Here is a 15,569-nt window from a genome sequence, read left to right on the forward strand (position 1 = left end):
CATTTTGGTGCTATAACATGCAGGCCAATGTGAAAAGGGTGGGATATATTCCTCAGCCTATAGTAGGAAAGTGTGTGAAAGATTTCACGTAAGATTGCACGCTGTGTTCATGATTTGAGGCTTTTTGTTAAAAACGGATTGAACCTGCACCAATTCGGATGAATTATAATATCGGACAGATCCCTCTTGAACACATGACTTGTGTGTGCAAAATGTGGCATCGACCGGGTTAACGGTGCCGGAGATTAGCTGGTAACAGACGGACACACACACACACACGGACGGAGTGCATAACATACTCTCTCCCCATGCCTTCGGCCTGGTGGAGACAATGAAGTCTGTGTGTTTGACTATAGGGTAATGCTTTAGTGCATGTCCCCTCCTTGTGGAGAAGGGGGAGGCTGCATGGAAGTGTGACTTCTAGTCCTGGAAGGAAGTGAGACCACATTTTCATTACAAATGGTCATGAACATGGCATCATGACTAAAATATCTAAAAACACATATTGCGCACATAAAAACCCCATGTTTATTTTGTCCTAAACATCATTAAAATAAGATGTGGTGGCAAAAGGGGTGAAGTGGCCCTTTAAGCGACGGGGTTAATGAGGCCAGCACCATCCAGCTGACCTGCATGGTTATAGGGCATGACACAATGATGCCAGAGAGAACTTCAGAGGCAGAGAATGTAATGTAATCAATAAAAATTAACAGGCATTACAGAATCCACTGTAGACAGATTGCATGCTGTGTTTGAGTGAAACAAAAGAGGCAGAAATTCATGGCAGCATGGTCATATCACAATAAGTGTTGGTTTCCAGACAACAGTGGGTACTGAAAAAGGTACTCAAGGAGAGGACAGAGTACATCGTTGTAGAGATAGAGATGAACTTAATTCAGAACCTACTGTAAAGGGCCAGCATGCAGGCACACGCTGGAGACTATAGTACTCACTGCATGCTCAACCAGTTACAAGGTCCAGTTATGCTATCTGACTGAATGAACCAAACCAAGCAGATTTGTACTGCATTCGCACTTCACAGCCTGCTGTCAACTCTACCCACATACAGTACACAACAGTTGGAGCCACAGCTTTGACAGCTACCATTTGATCCTGGTCTAAATAAAGATGTTCTTATCAATTTGTATATTTTTCTTCATTCAAAACACTGGCGCTTCAGAGAGCAAAAATAAATGACTGTAATGAGACGGTCACGGCCACGTCAATCTTTCTCAGAAGCAATGTAGCAATCGTGTGCATCACAACTCACCTTCCTTGGTGTACAAACATACTAATTGTGAGAGAAGAGCCCACACACATATACCGTACATATTTTATGGATTTATGCTCCATTCCGGTCAGTGTAGCGAGAGCTAAGACACAGTGTGAGGAGAGACATGCAAGAAGACCGAACTCTGATTCGAACCTGGGTTCCTGTGCTCAGATATGGTCTGTCCAACTGGCTGAGCCAATAGGTATACCCATGACACACCCTTCAATCTTCAATCAGAATCATTAACAAGACTATGTTGGCAAAAGCAGACTGGAACTATGGAGGAGCAAAATGGACAAAGGATTTAGGGGTTTGACAGACAGGTGGAGAGAGCGAAAGCATGAGAGGGATAGGGACGTATCGCAAGGACAATGACATGGCTGAGTCAAGTAGGTGAGTAGTCTGTGTAGAAGAGAGCTAGAAAATGGGGGCAATAATGGCTCTGTAACACCTGGGATCATTGTTTAACACTCACACAATCTTGACCTACTAAAATACAGAGGAAGCTGTACACAGACTCACATGCCAACACCTGCCTGTCCCTTCCCCACAAACCCTGGACAACACGCCAAGTGAAATGAACTCTGCCCCCTCATGACTCCCACACTGTGGAGTGACTCCAGTCAGGACTGTTGACTCACTCCTTTCTTGTCTCACTACTTGCCCATTTAGTTACATAGTACATACTGTAATGTAGGTCATACTATGCAGATTTACGTTGGGTACCATGCCATGTATGTTATGTACAGTACATACTGTAGACATAAGAATGTTATTTACAGCATGGTTTTAGAGAGATGCTACACGTACGTTTGATATTTAACTGGTATACTTTTTTTTTGCAGTCTTGCCGTCTATTTATGTGACCAATGACCATAACATACTGTATATGTTGTCATTTGTTAACAAATATATGGCTTTTATCTTGCACTTTGTAATTTTCTCTAGTTAAGATCGTAAATATGAAAGCGAACAGTTAAACATTTTCCATTTCTAAGCATCTTCTGTTAGTCATCCTCTTGACCTGATAACTGCCTGGGGCTAATTTACGCTTTGTTCTTTTGCCAAAGCATAAATTAGGCTCTAGGTAACAGCTAAAAGCTTTTTTCTTGAACTCGTCTATCTCATGCTGTGAGCCATTATGTGAGCCAGCCTCACTTCTGAATATTTCTCCCTGCTCCTTTCTTCATTGCTCACAATCTCTCTCCCCACGAACAGCATCACGAGGCAGGGATGGAGAAACGGCCCTGGTGCAGGGGTCAGAGCAGTGTGTGTGCACGCGCACAAGTGAAATAGGAACGCTTTCTGAATTCTGAATGTGAAATTATGACGAAGAATGCATGATGGGTAGTGGGTTTGAGAGGGAAGGCTATTGCGGTACTGTAAGAAGCAAAGATAATTACTATAGAAAAAGGGTCAAGAAAAGGAATCGGGGGGAAAGAATGAGTCACAATCAAGGATATTGTAGAATAGTTGGAAAACTGTAAAGCCTACAGAGCACTGGTTTTGGCGTCTTCCCATCTCAAGATGAAATGAACAATGTCGTTCCTGGTTGAAGGGGCAATTTTGCACCTGCAAAGGATGAACAGCCACATGGCAGGACTGAACAGAGCTTAGAAATAACATCTGAAAAGCAAAGAGCAAACAAAATGACAGATGTACAAACTAAATCTTCTAATTTGAAGGAAGCAGCCAAACAACATACTGTACATTATAGACTTTAATGGCCGTTAATAGATATATATTTTGAATTTACAAATGAATAACAGTCATGACTTTTCGACAAGGCATTGATATGAGAGAAAAATAAAAAGACAAAAGAGTGAGGAGAACATTGTGGTTTGGTAATACCCTAGTATGTGTTTACTATTTGAAAAACAAGGAAGTTTGGTACCATTGTTTCTGCATGTTGGTCCATTGGTGTGTCTACGGTAATCTGCATGTGCATCCCCCAAAAAAAATCACTTACTCTACCTTTAAAAGCTAAGGTGACACAAATGTGTTCCCGTCCAAAATGGGTTAAATCATACAGATTATGGTAGAACAGGATAACTTATGTATAATACAAATACTTATATATTATATATATGATGTATGTTTGTTTGATGAAAACAAGGCAGAAATGTATACAGTTAAAAAAAGAAAATAATCTCCAAAAGAAATATTAAAATGTTTTGGGGGAAATTAAAAACAAAAAGAAACACAAATAGCCTTTTAAGGTATTGTATATGTCTGTGCAAACATAAAAAAGAAGGCTGGACTGAACCAGATTCCAACAAATACTAAAAATAAGTAGTGGCTCATTCTCCTCATTCAGTGCAGCATTATCATCATCATAGTCATGGTCTTCAGGAATCACTTTAGATTTTTTTTTAAAAGAGAGAAAAAATAAATAAATAATATAAAATATTTCATGAAGCCACCGGTCGGACACTGTTGAATAACCATCCAGCGGTTAGCCTTGGGAGCGGACCTAAATCCTAGGGTCAACAACCGTCCCAAGTCCTGCCAAAATAGAGGGAATGCTAGTCTGTTCAATTTGTCCGTTCTGTTCAGTTTGAGGCCAGTCGAGTGTGAGAAGGTCCAATCTGTCATGGTAGTGGACACTAGGCTAGTAGGGGAAGTCCATCTGAGCCGAATGGTAGCTGGCCTCACATATACCTGTTCTTGATATATTCTCTGTACATCAGCATGTCCTCCCGGCAAAGTGCTCTCACGTGGCCCATGCCAATCATCACGTGACTCTCAAACACCTCGCGGCTGTCTCTGTCCACCTGCGGAGGAGAGACAGCGTAGATACTGTCTTCCTGGAAGCACGACACTGGCTCTCTGGCGGTGGGAAAAGGGGAGAAGCAAGCAGGCTTGTTAAAAAGTCTGTATACCGTAGAAGGAAAAGAAGAAATTAAGTTGGAATAAACAGATGTAGCAATGGCTCCTGCGAGAGACGAGGAGTGTCAAACTAATTTGACACTAATGTGACTCGGGACAGGCCGGTCAAAGTGCGTCTTTGTGCGAGCCAGGTTACTTTGTCTGTGCGTGTGTTCTGCCCCTGCTGAAAGACACAAATGCTGTCCTAGTATTCAATCCCAACAACACACAAAACAAACATTCAGGTTAGGGCTAGGAGTCCTTAACCTGATTTTAGGGTAGGAACTAAAAAGGAATGTGTATACTACTGTACACGTCTTATTTGCATACACTTAGACAAGTGAGTTAGTGTCCCATATGACATCTGGGCTTGCAGTGGTGAGTGGCAATTTGTTTGGACCAATGGTTTCTGAGAACCGAAAAACCATGCATGTCTGCATCTGTCTGATTGCGGGACTGCGGGACACACACCGAATCTGTGTGTTTGGAGTGAGTGCACGCACTGGCCAACCCGACACGTCGGCTTCATGGATTGGCCGAACTCTACTTTGTTTGTGCAAAGCAATGCCCGTGGAGCTGACAATGGGTGTAATGAGAACATCAGATAACAGAGTTGGTGTACAATTCTTTTACGCTTGCATTGTATCATGCCCCTCATGAGCAGACCGGGCGTTGATCCAGGCAACAACGTCTGCGTCACACACTGCTCATCTGAAAGGACCTTTAGGCGAGTTATCAGAACGTAGATTGCTTTTGTTAATTCTTTCTCCATTTCACACAAATATGACAATTCCCAAGTAGAAGCTACGTCCCAAATGTCCACACATTTTAATTGTTAAAAAAAAGGTTTGTGGGAAAACATTCTTGGTATGTACTTTAAACTTGACACTTGACAGTATAGTCCAAATAAAATGTGTGGGATCTGCTCCATCTGCACTAGCATACAGGGGTTTTAAGTAGGGCCGTCTTGGTAGGTGCTTACACCTCTACCAGCAAGGCAGCAGAGTAGACACATGGCTTGTAGAGGGATATACCCAACAACTTAACATGACTATACGGGTAAAATAATAAATACATAATTTGTCAAATAAATTAACATTTATTTTTCAATTTCTGTGAAATTAACATACCCATTTTACCGTCTTTTATTTCTATATTTTCCATTTGTGTATTTCTTATTTGTGTATTAACTTATGATGGCAGCCAAACCTAGTGACCTCCCTCTGGGAATGACCACTCAAAGGCTCTCGACACAGAACCTTTTCTTAAGGAGACAATTCAACAACAAAACAGTGAAATATTTGTCTTGAGGACAAGAAAACAAGATAATTTAATCCCCTGGCCTAAGCCATATTCAAGACTGCCTTACCAGGAAAAACAACTGAAGTGCGTGCTAATAGCAAAAACAACAAGATCAAAAACAACAAGAATATGCAGAAGCGTTCATATTTTCACAGAAGAGGGACCATCGACCATGCTTCTCTACTGATGTGGTGTATTATCCACTAAGGGCTTATTGAGTCAGCCAGTTCATCAGCTTTAGTTACACTAGTCAGCAGCAGCAGCTGAGACACTGGAGACTGATCGGAATAGCAGATCCTATAATGCTACATAAGAAGAGGGACCACCATAACCTGACCTACTTCTGATTTCCGTTTACATATACCGTAATAGCTATTGACTCATAAAGAACAGATTGGAAATGTACTACTCCCTAACGGTAATGTCTGTCCATCTGAAATGTGCCTTTTGCTCCTTACACACACACACACACACACACACACACACACACACACACACACACACACACACACACACACACACACGAGAGGAACAGCAAAGGATGACACAATGATACCACTCTCTAGATCTCATCCCCACTAACTGGTGTCTTTATCTTCTGTTAAGATGGATGGAGTGTGACACTGACAGGCTCCAAGAAATGAATAAAAATAAAACAGGACTGAATGAGGCGAGGTAAGTGTTGTGTAGCGAAACCGTCTGGGTGGTGTAACGCTGGCCCAGAATAAACCTCTTATGTAATACCAGCACACCTGCTTCACCCATGGCCCTGCCATGAGGGAAGGCACATGGACGGATGGCTGGCTGTCTGGCAAGGTTCATTCTTTGTGTTGTAACCCATTTTTTTCACCCAGTGTCAATTGTCTGTAATCATGAGTGCTACACTTGTACACTCCCTCTGCCACCTGGGAAGAGCAACGGACTGACCTCCTGCTTCCTTCAATGCATGAGGAGTGCAAGCCGCTTCTTTTCACCTGAGAGGGGGGAGTTTGCCCGGTTGGACACAGTGCATGTAAGGAACACGTTATTCCAGCCAGTTCCTTTCCCCGCCATCAGGCTTGCCAGGAAGGGGCAGTATAGAGACCAGGATTACTGCATGTTGTTTCTGTCTCTGGCAGATGGAAGAGACGCTCGTTTCACAAATTAATCACGCATATCATGTGTAAGTCATGTCTTTGCTTAGCTTGCTTTCATGAATGGAACACGATTTTCCAATTCTAAGGCGTTAGGAAATACATTTGCAACAGGTGCTTCTCCATGGCGTCACACACGGTCTCACCAAGATCCCGCCCATAGCTTCCGCTGATTGGTTCGTCCCGGTCACGGGACGGTTCAACGTCAATCCCTGAGCAATCCCAGAAGGAGGCTGACACACACGGGGAGAACATGCAAACTCCACACAGAAAGGCCCTTTAGGGCCTGGGCCGTGGCTCAGCGGTCCAGGCACCTTGGCGTCTGGCAGTGTGCCGCGGGTTCGACTCCCGATCCCGACGGCCTTTGCTGCATGCCATCCCCCCCCCGCCCCCATCTCTCTACTGTCTCTGCCCCTCTATAAAAAATTAAATAAAGGCGAAAGCCACCAAAAAAAGTGGGTTTTATAGTTTAGTTCATTTATTTAATTCTAAGGCTTTTTCTAGTTTACTTTTTTATTAGTTTCAGTGTTAGTTTGAGTTTTTTCTTTTTTGTAATATACAATTTAGGCATATAGCAGACGCTCTGAATCCAGAGCGACTTACAGCAAGCAAGAACAAAACATGGATCAAATACATAAAAATAGTCTTCAAGAATCATACGTAAGCTAAGAACCTAACAGTGGAATATCTATATAATGAAACTATGTGTATACACTATAGAGTGCTATGTCTGCATGCCATCTAACATATCCACAAGGGCCCACACGCCTACGTCGCTTCACCAACGATCCGACCCATTATGTCTGAGTCATAGTGTGTATTGAGGGCTTTGTCAGGTTACATATCTGCTGTGCAGTGTTGATTTTGACAGCAGATTTTAATCACCTGGAATGTTTTAGTTTTTGTCTAGTTTTAGTCGACTAAATATAAGATTTTAGTCGACAAAATCTAGTTGATTTAGTCGACTAAAATGTATTTTGGCGGGCCTTGATGCCGTCGTAATGACCGATTTTACACATGCGACGCGTAGATTGGCTATTTTCAGGATGCAAGTGTAAAATGACTAACACTGGATCTCTTGTCCACTAGTCCCTTCCAAAATTTTTGTCTAGTTTTTATTTGTTGACGAAATTGTCAATATATTTAGTATTAGTCATCATAGCTTAGTTTCCATTTAGTTTTTGTCAGTGAAAAAAGGTAGTCGACGAACATTTAAAAGGTGCATTCAGACTTGAATGGTTAGAGCGGCGCAATTACATACAAAGTCAATGCAAAGACGAGAATTGCGCGAACAGGCGCGGTACAAACGGGACGAACCGAGGCGAATATATATATATATTTAGGTCTGAACGCAGCTTTAGTCATAGTATTAGTCGACGAAATCGACACTGCTGCTGTGCCCAGGTATCTCTATATCCGTCTGTCCGCCTGTGTCCCATATGCCCATAGACTGTATGGAGGTCTCGGTCAGCCCTTGTCCCTTTCATGACCATATAGAGATCCCTGATCAGTATATGTCCATATATTGGCATGGCCATATATCGGTTGGATCAGCGGTTCTGGACAAAGGGAGGTCGATATACATTGACATATCGTTCAGATCGGTGATTAAAACTATAACATATCTATGTTTGTGGTTCGTTTTAGTTCTTTTTGCAAATCTACACAAACCAATTTCAGTAAAACAAAATTGGAATGCCTAATTTTTTTTTTTTTTTTATAACTTTATTTATAAGATTTTCAATTTTTGTAGACAAACAACCCCACATATACCCCACCCTCCCCGGTTCCATCACAAAGCAAGACAACAACAACACACACAAAAAAAAACAAAAAAAAAACATCATAATAAAATAAACAGGTATTAAATGAATGCCTAATTTTTTATGTTCATTTCAATCAACACAAATTATTTTCCAATTCTAGTTTTTGTTATTTTGTGAATTTGACTTAACATGGGAAAAATAAATATAGAAAGATTGACGGAGATGAAAACCTCTGTTTTCATTCAATGCCAATTCAGAGCAAGCTGCCTCCGCGCCGCAATTAACACAATTAGCACATCATGCCACGTGCACGATGTGCTCACCCACATGTGAATGTGTGCAAATTGAGACACACACACACACACACAATTGCGAGCGGTCAAATTCATCCAAGGTCAAACTCAAATATCAAAATGATCAAATCACGTTCTCACTCGTACTGTGGTAAGCAGCACACACGTGAAACAGTGTCTCTTCTGACTGAGCAACATCTTCGATCCACCCTGATGTCACTTGTACCATCTTGGTGATGAGTTAGTTGACACTGACAGTCAAGGACATATCGGTGTCATTGTCTGGCTGCATTATACATGTTTATACCATGGTCACCTGTAGTCATGCATGACAGCAGTCCCCGAGGGAGAGCTAGAGCTTTGTGAGAGATGTTTTCCTGGAGACACTCATGCAGGAAACATGACCTCTCAACAGGAAAAGGTACTCCCATTTAATACTCTAGTTTCTAGTAAAAGTAGCTCAATGTAGAAATACTCCTGTTACAAGCCTGTATTACTTTATTTTTTCTTCAAATCTAAATCTACAAAGTAATTAATAACTAAAGATGTCAAACAATTGAGTCCAAGCATTTGTATTTAAAAATGGACATACTCAAGTAAAGTAAAGGTAACTTAAAATTCTACCAAGTACAGTACTTGTAAATTACTTTACACTACTGCCTCTCACAATGAACACCATTTAGACAAAAATACTTTTCAATGAACAAAAAAAAAAGAATATTGCACTGGTTGAAGTTACATTAATTCCTCTGTTTTTCCAATATTACAGTATCTCAGTTATCTCAAGTCTGAAACTGTCAGAATAGTATAGGAAAACAAAAACACAGCTCATCTGCCAGAAAACCTGGGTGAGGTGCTGGAGGCAGTCTCCGCAAGGTGTGCAAAAATATGTTATTACAATGTTATAGTAATAGTATAGCAAGCTTTGGTCATAGACCTTCTTCAGGCATAAAGCAACCAGTGAATGTGACGGTACTGTATATGAGGGTTCAGTGTCTCATCACTCACATTGTAGATGTACGGAAAGCTTGAATTATCCTCCTCCTCTCTGCAAAGTGTTTGTTTCATAAAAGTCCACCGTAGACATGAGCTACTTTCTGTCAATAAATTCTGTGCAGTTGATTATTTCTTTCACCAAACTATTGTCAGTTTGGAAGCACTCGTTTTCAGCAATGCAATGTCCTGGTACCTCCTCCATTATGTGCAATTTAGACTGTACAAAGAGCCATTGAGCGATTCCAATGCTCCATGCTGCTCAATGTTTTGACACTCAAGTCTAGATGAGGGGGACATGTCCCGGCTGGAAAAGTGACACTTTATGCATCTCTATATTCGTCTCAATATTCAGACGAAACATTAATTCTGGTCACACTGACCCTACCAGATCATGTCCACATTTCATGGACTTCACCTGCTTTTCCCCTGGCCTCTAAACATCCCCTTCAGTTTCCCCATCCGGTGCCCCCCCCCCCCCCCCATCTCTCTATTTTGGCTCTACATTAGGCCTCAGAGTACAGGCAGTGCTTTCCTGCATCAGGAACTCCAGCCAGCACAACACGTGAACACGTCAGACAGTATCTGGCAATAATAACATTTGTGTAACATGCTCCACTTAGCACTAAGAGCACAGCATGTACGCGCGCAGTAAATAACATGTACGCTCTCTCTCCAACACAGACAAACACAGGAGTCACTTTCCGACATGGGCACACACAAGCAAACAGAGCAAAGTACACCACCAGAGGTATAAAAAAACCTGAAAAACTAAAACATATTTTTAGACTCCCAAACCGGCACGCATTCAAAGGATAAATTATGCAAAAAGAAGATTCATGTATTGTAAATAGGGAGAAGAGTTTGCCTCATCTCCACATGCGTGCGTTCAGGCAGGCAGGCAGGCAGGCGCACACACACACACACACACACACACACACACACACACACACACACACACACCTAATCAAAAAAGTATGCTCATGTCTGCTGATACACACAAATGCACCTACAGCACAAACAATATGCTGTGCACTACGCTATGCAAATCAAATTCTCTCAAGGGCACACACAAATACAGAATTATACACATGCACACATCCACAAAATACATTAGACTCCTAACTGGGCAATTTTCAGTTACTGAACTCGCCTATCGTCTCTGTTGGGTGGAAACCTCATACTGTATGTCCAAAACTGTTACTTTTCAGGATTAAAATTCAAAATAGCAAAAGTAGATCTACAAGCGTGTTGCGTTTCGACTGCAGATGAAAAAACACAAAAAGTTAGAATATGGAGAAGAGGTTTCTGCCCAACAACAGCGATATCTAACAATTCCAGAAAAGACCTCATGTAACGCCAAGTGTGGATGTAGTTTGCATGCACTGCAATGGCAGAACCATTGCTTCCCCTCTCTCTTTTCACCAGTCTCTCTCTCTCTCTCTCTCTCCACCTATGACCCCCCTTTGACCTGGACCAGAGAGAAGCACTGGAGCTCTTTTGATTGAACAGTAACAATGCCAAAGAGAGGGAGAGACGGAGAGAGAGCGAGAGATCGTGCTCGCCCACACAAGCGAGCACGAGAGAGAAATCACTGGATCTGTGAGTGTGTGTGAGAGAACAGAGAGAGTGAATGTTCAAGAAAAAGAGAGAGCGTAGCAGATGGTGTTGTATGTGTGACGGATAGATAGATTGCCCCTGAGTCTGTACAGTTGCACATTGACACTCCACGTGTTGCATGCATTTCAGATCTATCTGCTGAAACACACACACACACACACACACACACACACACACACACACACACACACACACACACACACACACACACACAGTGTGTTAAGCTATGTCATGATGTACTTGGAAGGCTGAGGCAGGCCTACGTGCCGAAACATTTTTCCCGAGGTAGACTGCTGCCGATAATCTCTATTAAAGAATCCAGAAACCTCTTAAGAGTGTGGATAATTCTTTCACTGTAACGAAATGGAACCATGAGTGTCCATTTGGTTACATTAGTCCAGACTAAGAGTTAACAACGGCCAGAAGACTCCCTGTGGATCACTAATTAACCACAGTTGTCTGAAATACTTGCTATACGTGCTTGTTGCTATAATCTTTATCAGTGGTTCTGAAACTTTTTCATGTCAAGGATTCCCAAAATTATCTGGATGTGGCCACCAATGCCAATCTCTTTTATATATATATATATATATATATAATTTATTTTTATTGTGAAGATTTAATCTTCACAATACAAATAAATAAGAATAGCAGATCTATAAGCTCATGAGATATGAGCACTACTGCTATTTTTGAATAGCCAACCAAACTGCTATAATGGATAGAATCTTAAAATGACACAGATGCTTTCGAGGTTCGAATGGGTTAATGCCAGTCACCCTCCACGTCGCCGCAAACACCGATGCTAATGGAATTACAAAGATAAGTCAACATTGGCACAGCATCTTTGTGGGTTCCACGTGAGTGTGAGGGGGTGGGGTTGTAGGTGTGAGTATATAATATGTGGTACTACTCACAGGCTAATGATACTGTCCAGGGGTGTGGGTTCACTTCTCTCCACCTCGTGCTGGCTTTGACCCAGGTGAGCAAATCTGCAGGGAATCAGACAGACAAAAAAAAAGATGAAACAACTCACAACTCGTTCAGTGAGAGAAACAAATATTTCTGTTAAATTGGGAAAAGACGGCATGGTGTTTTTTATAGGATATACTTAGGCCTGGACAATTAACTGAAATATATTGGAACTGGAATTTAGAACTAATCATTTTGCTCAAGTAGATTAATCAAACTTTGTGGCTATCCAGGGTTTGAACAAACCACTTTACACAGATCATATTACTAGGGATTATGATTATTTACATACAATGAGAACACACATACTGTATCAGTTGTATAGTGGCATGGATTCATCATAGATATTCATTAGGAAAGGTTTATAGCCGATGTATAGGAAGGAGCATGTGTATACAGTACATATAAGTACATGCAGTAAATATACATTACATGTATAGTAAGATCTTTATTGTTTGGAGTTTACACACACACACACACACACACACACAGTATACAGTGTGTGTGTGTGTGTGTGTGTGTGTGTGTGTGTGTGTGTGTGTGTGTGTGTGTGTGTGTGTGTGTGTGTGTGTGTGTGTGTGTGTCAAAGTGAAGACTATAATCTCACAGTGAAAGCCAAACAAGGCCGTTTTACAAAAGACGAGATAATAAGAAACGGTTACCAACCCCCCTATGGATCTAGCCAGCCTTTTTTATATTCATACAATCCTTAGTGGAGCTCTGAATACAACTCATCGACAACTCTGTGCACAAAAATAAATTAAATGGATTTTATGAAAGAAATCCACTGCGCCAAGGTCTACACCCTCAATAATGAGTGCATTTATATTCCTATTTCATGCCTCTAAATATCCACTTTTGTCCCCGAATGCACCCTGTGAGAGAGAGCACATGGAACAGCAGTCTTCACTGCATTAGGATTTTTGTTTCTGGCCCAATGTATAACTGTGCTGCATAATACCACCAGGAACCATGTATGTTCAATTACACCAAGCAAGGGGTGGTATTAACCCCACCAGGAACCATGTATGTTCAATTACACCAAGCAAGGGGTGGCATTAACCCAACAATATCTCACCTTCTCTAACCTTTACTTTATGACACAAATCTATTGAGAATCAATTGAAATTCTAGTGGTCACAACCATGAGCACTGAAAGGAACACCAGAGAACACATACGTAGGTCTGGAGATGCTCTTGAATCCCCGTACTACTTCATCTTCAGTAGTATGCACTATAACGTGACATCGCCTATGATATTGAGCTGAACTGTGGGAGAGAAACTTATGAAAGCTCCATCACACACATAACCTGGACAGTTCAAGCGGCGTGATTAAATTCAAAGTCAATGCAAAGGCGCGAACGGGGCGATGTGAACGGTCGCCTGGTATCCTCGCCCGATGTGGAAAAATCCAACTGACGCGACCTTCGCTCCCCTCCTCCGACTCCACCCATCGTGTCATGATAGCCAATCAGCGCCGATGTCATACAAGCCTTTTGCAAAGACATATGAACTAATTTTTCTGCTCATAAATGATATAGTAGCAGGAATTATGTTAAATATATTGAACCGAACCGTCTTGGGTGTTTTCTAGCTCGGCTCTAGGTGTTTCGGGGTACAAATGGAACTGGTTGGTTACTTGGTTATACTCCCAAAAATGTAATGTGTACTTTTTATAGGCCTATCTGTTATATCAATAATATAATCCACCACTCGAGAGAGGGGGAAGAGAGCTACAGATCTCGCATTGAAGAGTGTGAGCAATTTGGAGTTTCTTTTTTACCACCGCTGACTTGCGCGACCAGAGTGAAACAAACATGAACATGCAGTTCATGTCCAGAGAACAGATAGCCCTGTTCAGACAGAGTCACAGAGAGGCATTTAGCTCACAAATAGGTCTTTTGAGCAAAGAAACAGTAAGAGAACAAAACAGCATAGACAGAAAGGAGAGGGAACTCAGGGTAAATGTACTGTAGAGAAAGGCGAGGTCGTAACAATGCAGGCAGAGGGGTGGGGGAGTCCTGGGTAAATGTACTGTAGAGAAAGGCGAGGTCGTTACAATGCAGGCAGAGGGGTGGGGGAGTCCTGGGTAAATGTACTGTAGAGAAAGGCGAGGTCGTTACAATGCAGGCAGAGGGGTGGGGGAGTCCTAACGTCCCTTTTTCCAGTAATCACAGTTGTTCCTTGACATTGCCATCCTGTCTTGGGAACAGAACGCAGGCTTCTGCTTCAAGACCACTTCAGTAGTGATGGCCAGCCAGAGAACGGGCCAGAAATGAATAGTAGAGGTGGAAGTTTTTTGATTTAAGCATTAAAATATGAAAAATCCCATAGACTTGGCTGCCATATGACATCATCTTCAAAAGCCATGTATTGGAGTTCACAGAATAGAATGTTATGCAAAAAAAAGAAAAATCATCTAAATCATCTTTAAATACACAGTTTTAATTTCTCCATATTTAACTCTGAGAGCATACAAAAAACTGTTGGAGCATACAAAAATACTGTGTACAACAGTATACCTTCTTTACCTCTCGTATATGAGCTGATCCTCCTCAGTAGGAAACACGTCCAGGTCCAGTCCGTAAGACTCTCTCATTTGCTGCTGCTGCTGGAACTCCTGGAAGACATTGACCGTATAAAGGTTAGGCGATAGAGGTCAACGGCAGCAAGCGGGCTGAAGGCCATGCATTTCAAGAGAAGTCTCATTACTGTTGCAGGCTAGAAACAAATGCAATTTAAAGAGAGGTTTTACAGTCATTTTAAAGAGACTTTAATTGCCTACCCTCATAGTATTTATAATATGATTAATTTAAAGGAAATGCCCGCTTTCCAAAAGTAGCAGATCTACAATCTCAAAACCTGTCTCAATGCCCTAATTATGATCAATTAGGGCATTCATTTACAAAAAAACAAAAACAAAGATAAGAGGCTTCTGCCCGACAGCAATGACATTGCCTTTACACAACACATAAGATCTGCTGAAGTCCTGGTGTTAAGGACCTCAGGTTGGTGTGAACGCTTTCCTAAATCATTAAAGATGATTGTGATTTTTTATTTTCCATCTAAAAGCCAGACAACTACCACCAACAAAAACCGACGGGGCGAATATGAAGAATGAATGTCTTTATTGCAGACTCATGGTCCAAAGAAAAACATTATTTATTACATACAATACAACAAAAACTGTCCAAATGAAAAGGAGAAGTGGGTGCCGCAGTGAGAAATGTCATGAGCCTCAATGTTTGCCTGGGGAAATGGTGGGCTCCACCGCTCAGATAACTTGTAGAGAATGAGGTAAAAATCTGTTTAAAAAAACATGACTGTCTTTCATTTGAACAAATAAAT

At 41.6% G+C, this 15,569-nt stretch overlaps 1 protein-coding gene across 1 annotated transcript in view; it reads right to left on the minus strand.

The window, feature by feature from the left end:
* Positions 1-2,978: 2,978 nt before the first annotated feature.
* fig4a (FIG4 phosphoinositide 5-phosphatase a) overlaps positions 2,979-15,569 on the minus strand; it is a 59,128-nt gene continuing 46,537 nt past the window's right edge. The window contains exons 21-23 of the mRNA XM_080790868.1: positions 14,753-14,841; positions 12,166-12,240; positions 2,979-4,102 (exon numbers count right to left, since the gene is read on the minus strand). Of these exons, the coding sequence (XP_080646994.1) occupies positions 3,925-4,102; positions 12,166-12,240; positions 14,753-14,841 (342 nt within the window). The 3' untranslated portion in view covers positions 2,979-3,924. The remainder of the gene's footprint in view (positions 4,103-12,165; positions 12,241-14,752; positions 14,842-15,569) is intronic.

Source organism: Protomyctophum bolini, assembly GCF_963924005.1.
Source record: "Protomyctophum bolini genome assembly, chromosome: 19".
Taxonomy (NCBI): domain Eukaryota; kingdom Metazoa; phylum Chordata; class Actinopteri; order Myctophiformes; family Myctophidae; genus Protomyctophum; species Protomyctophum bolini.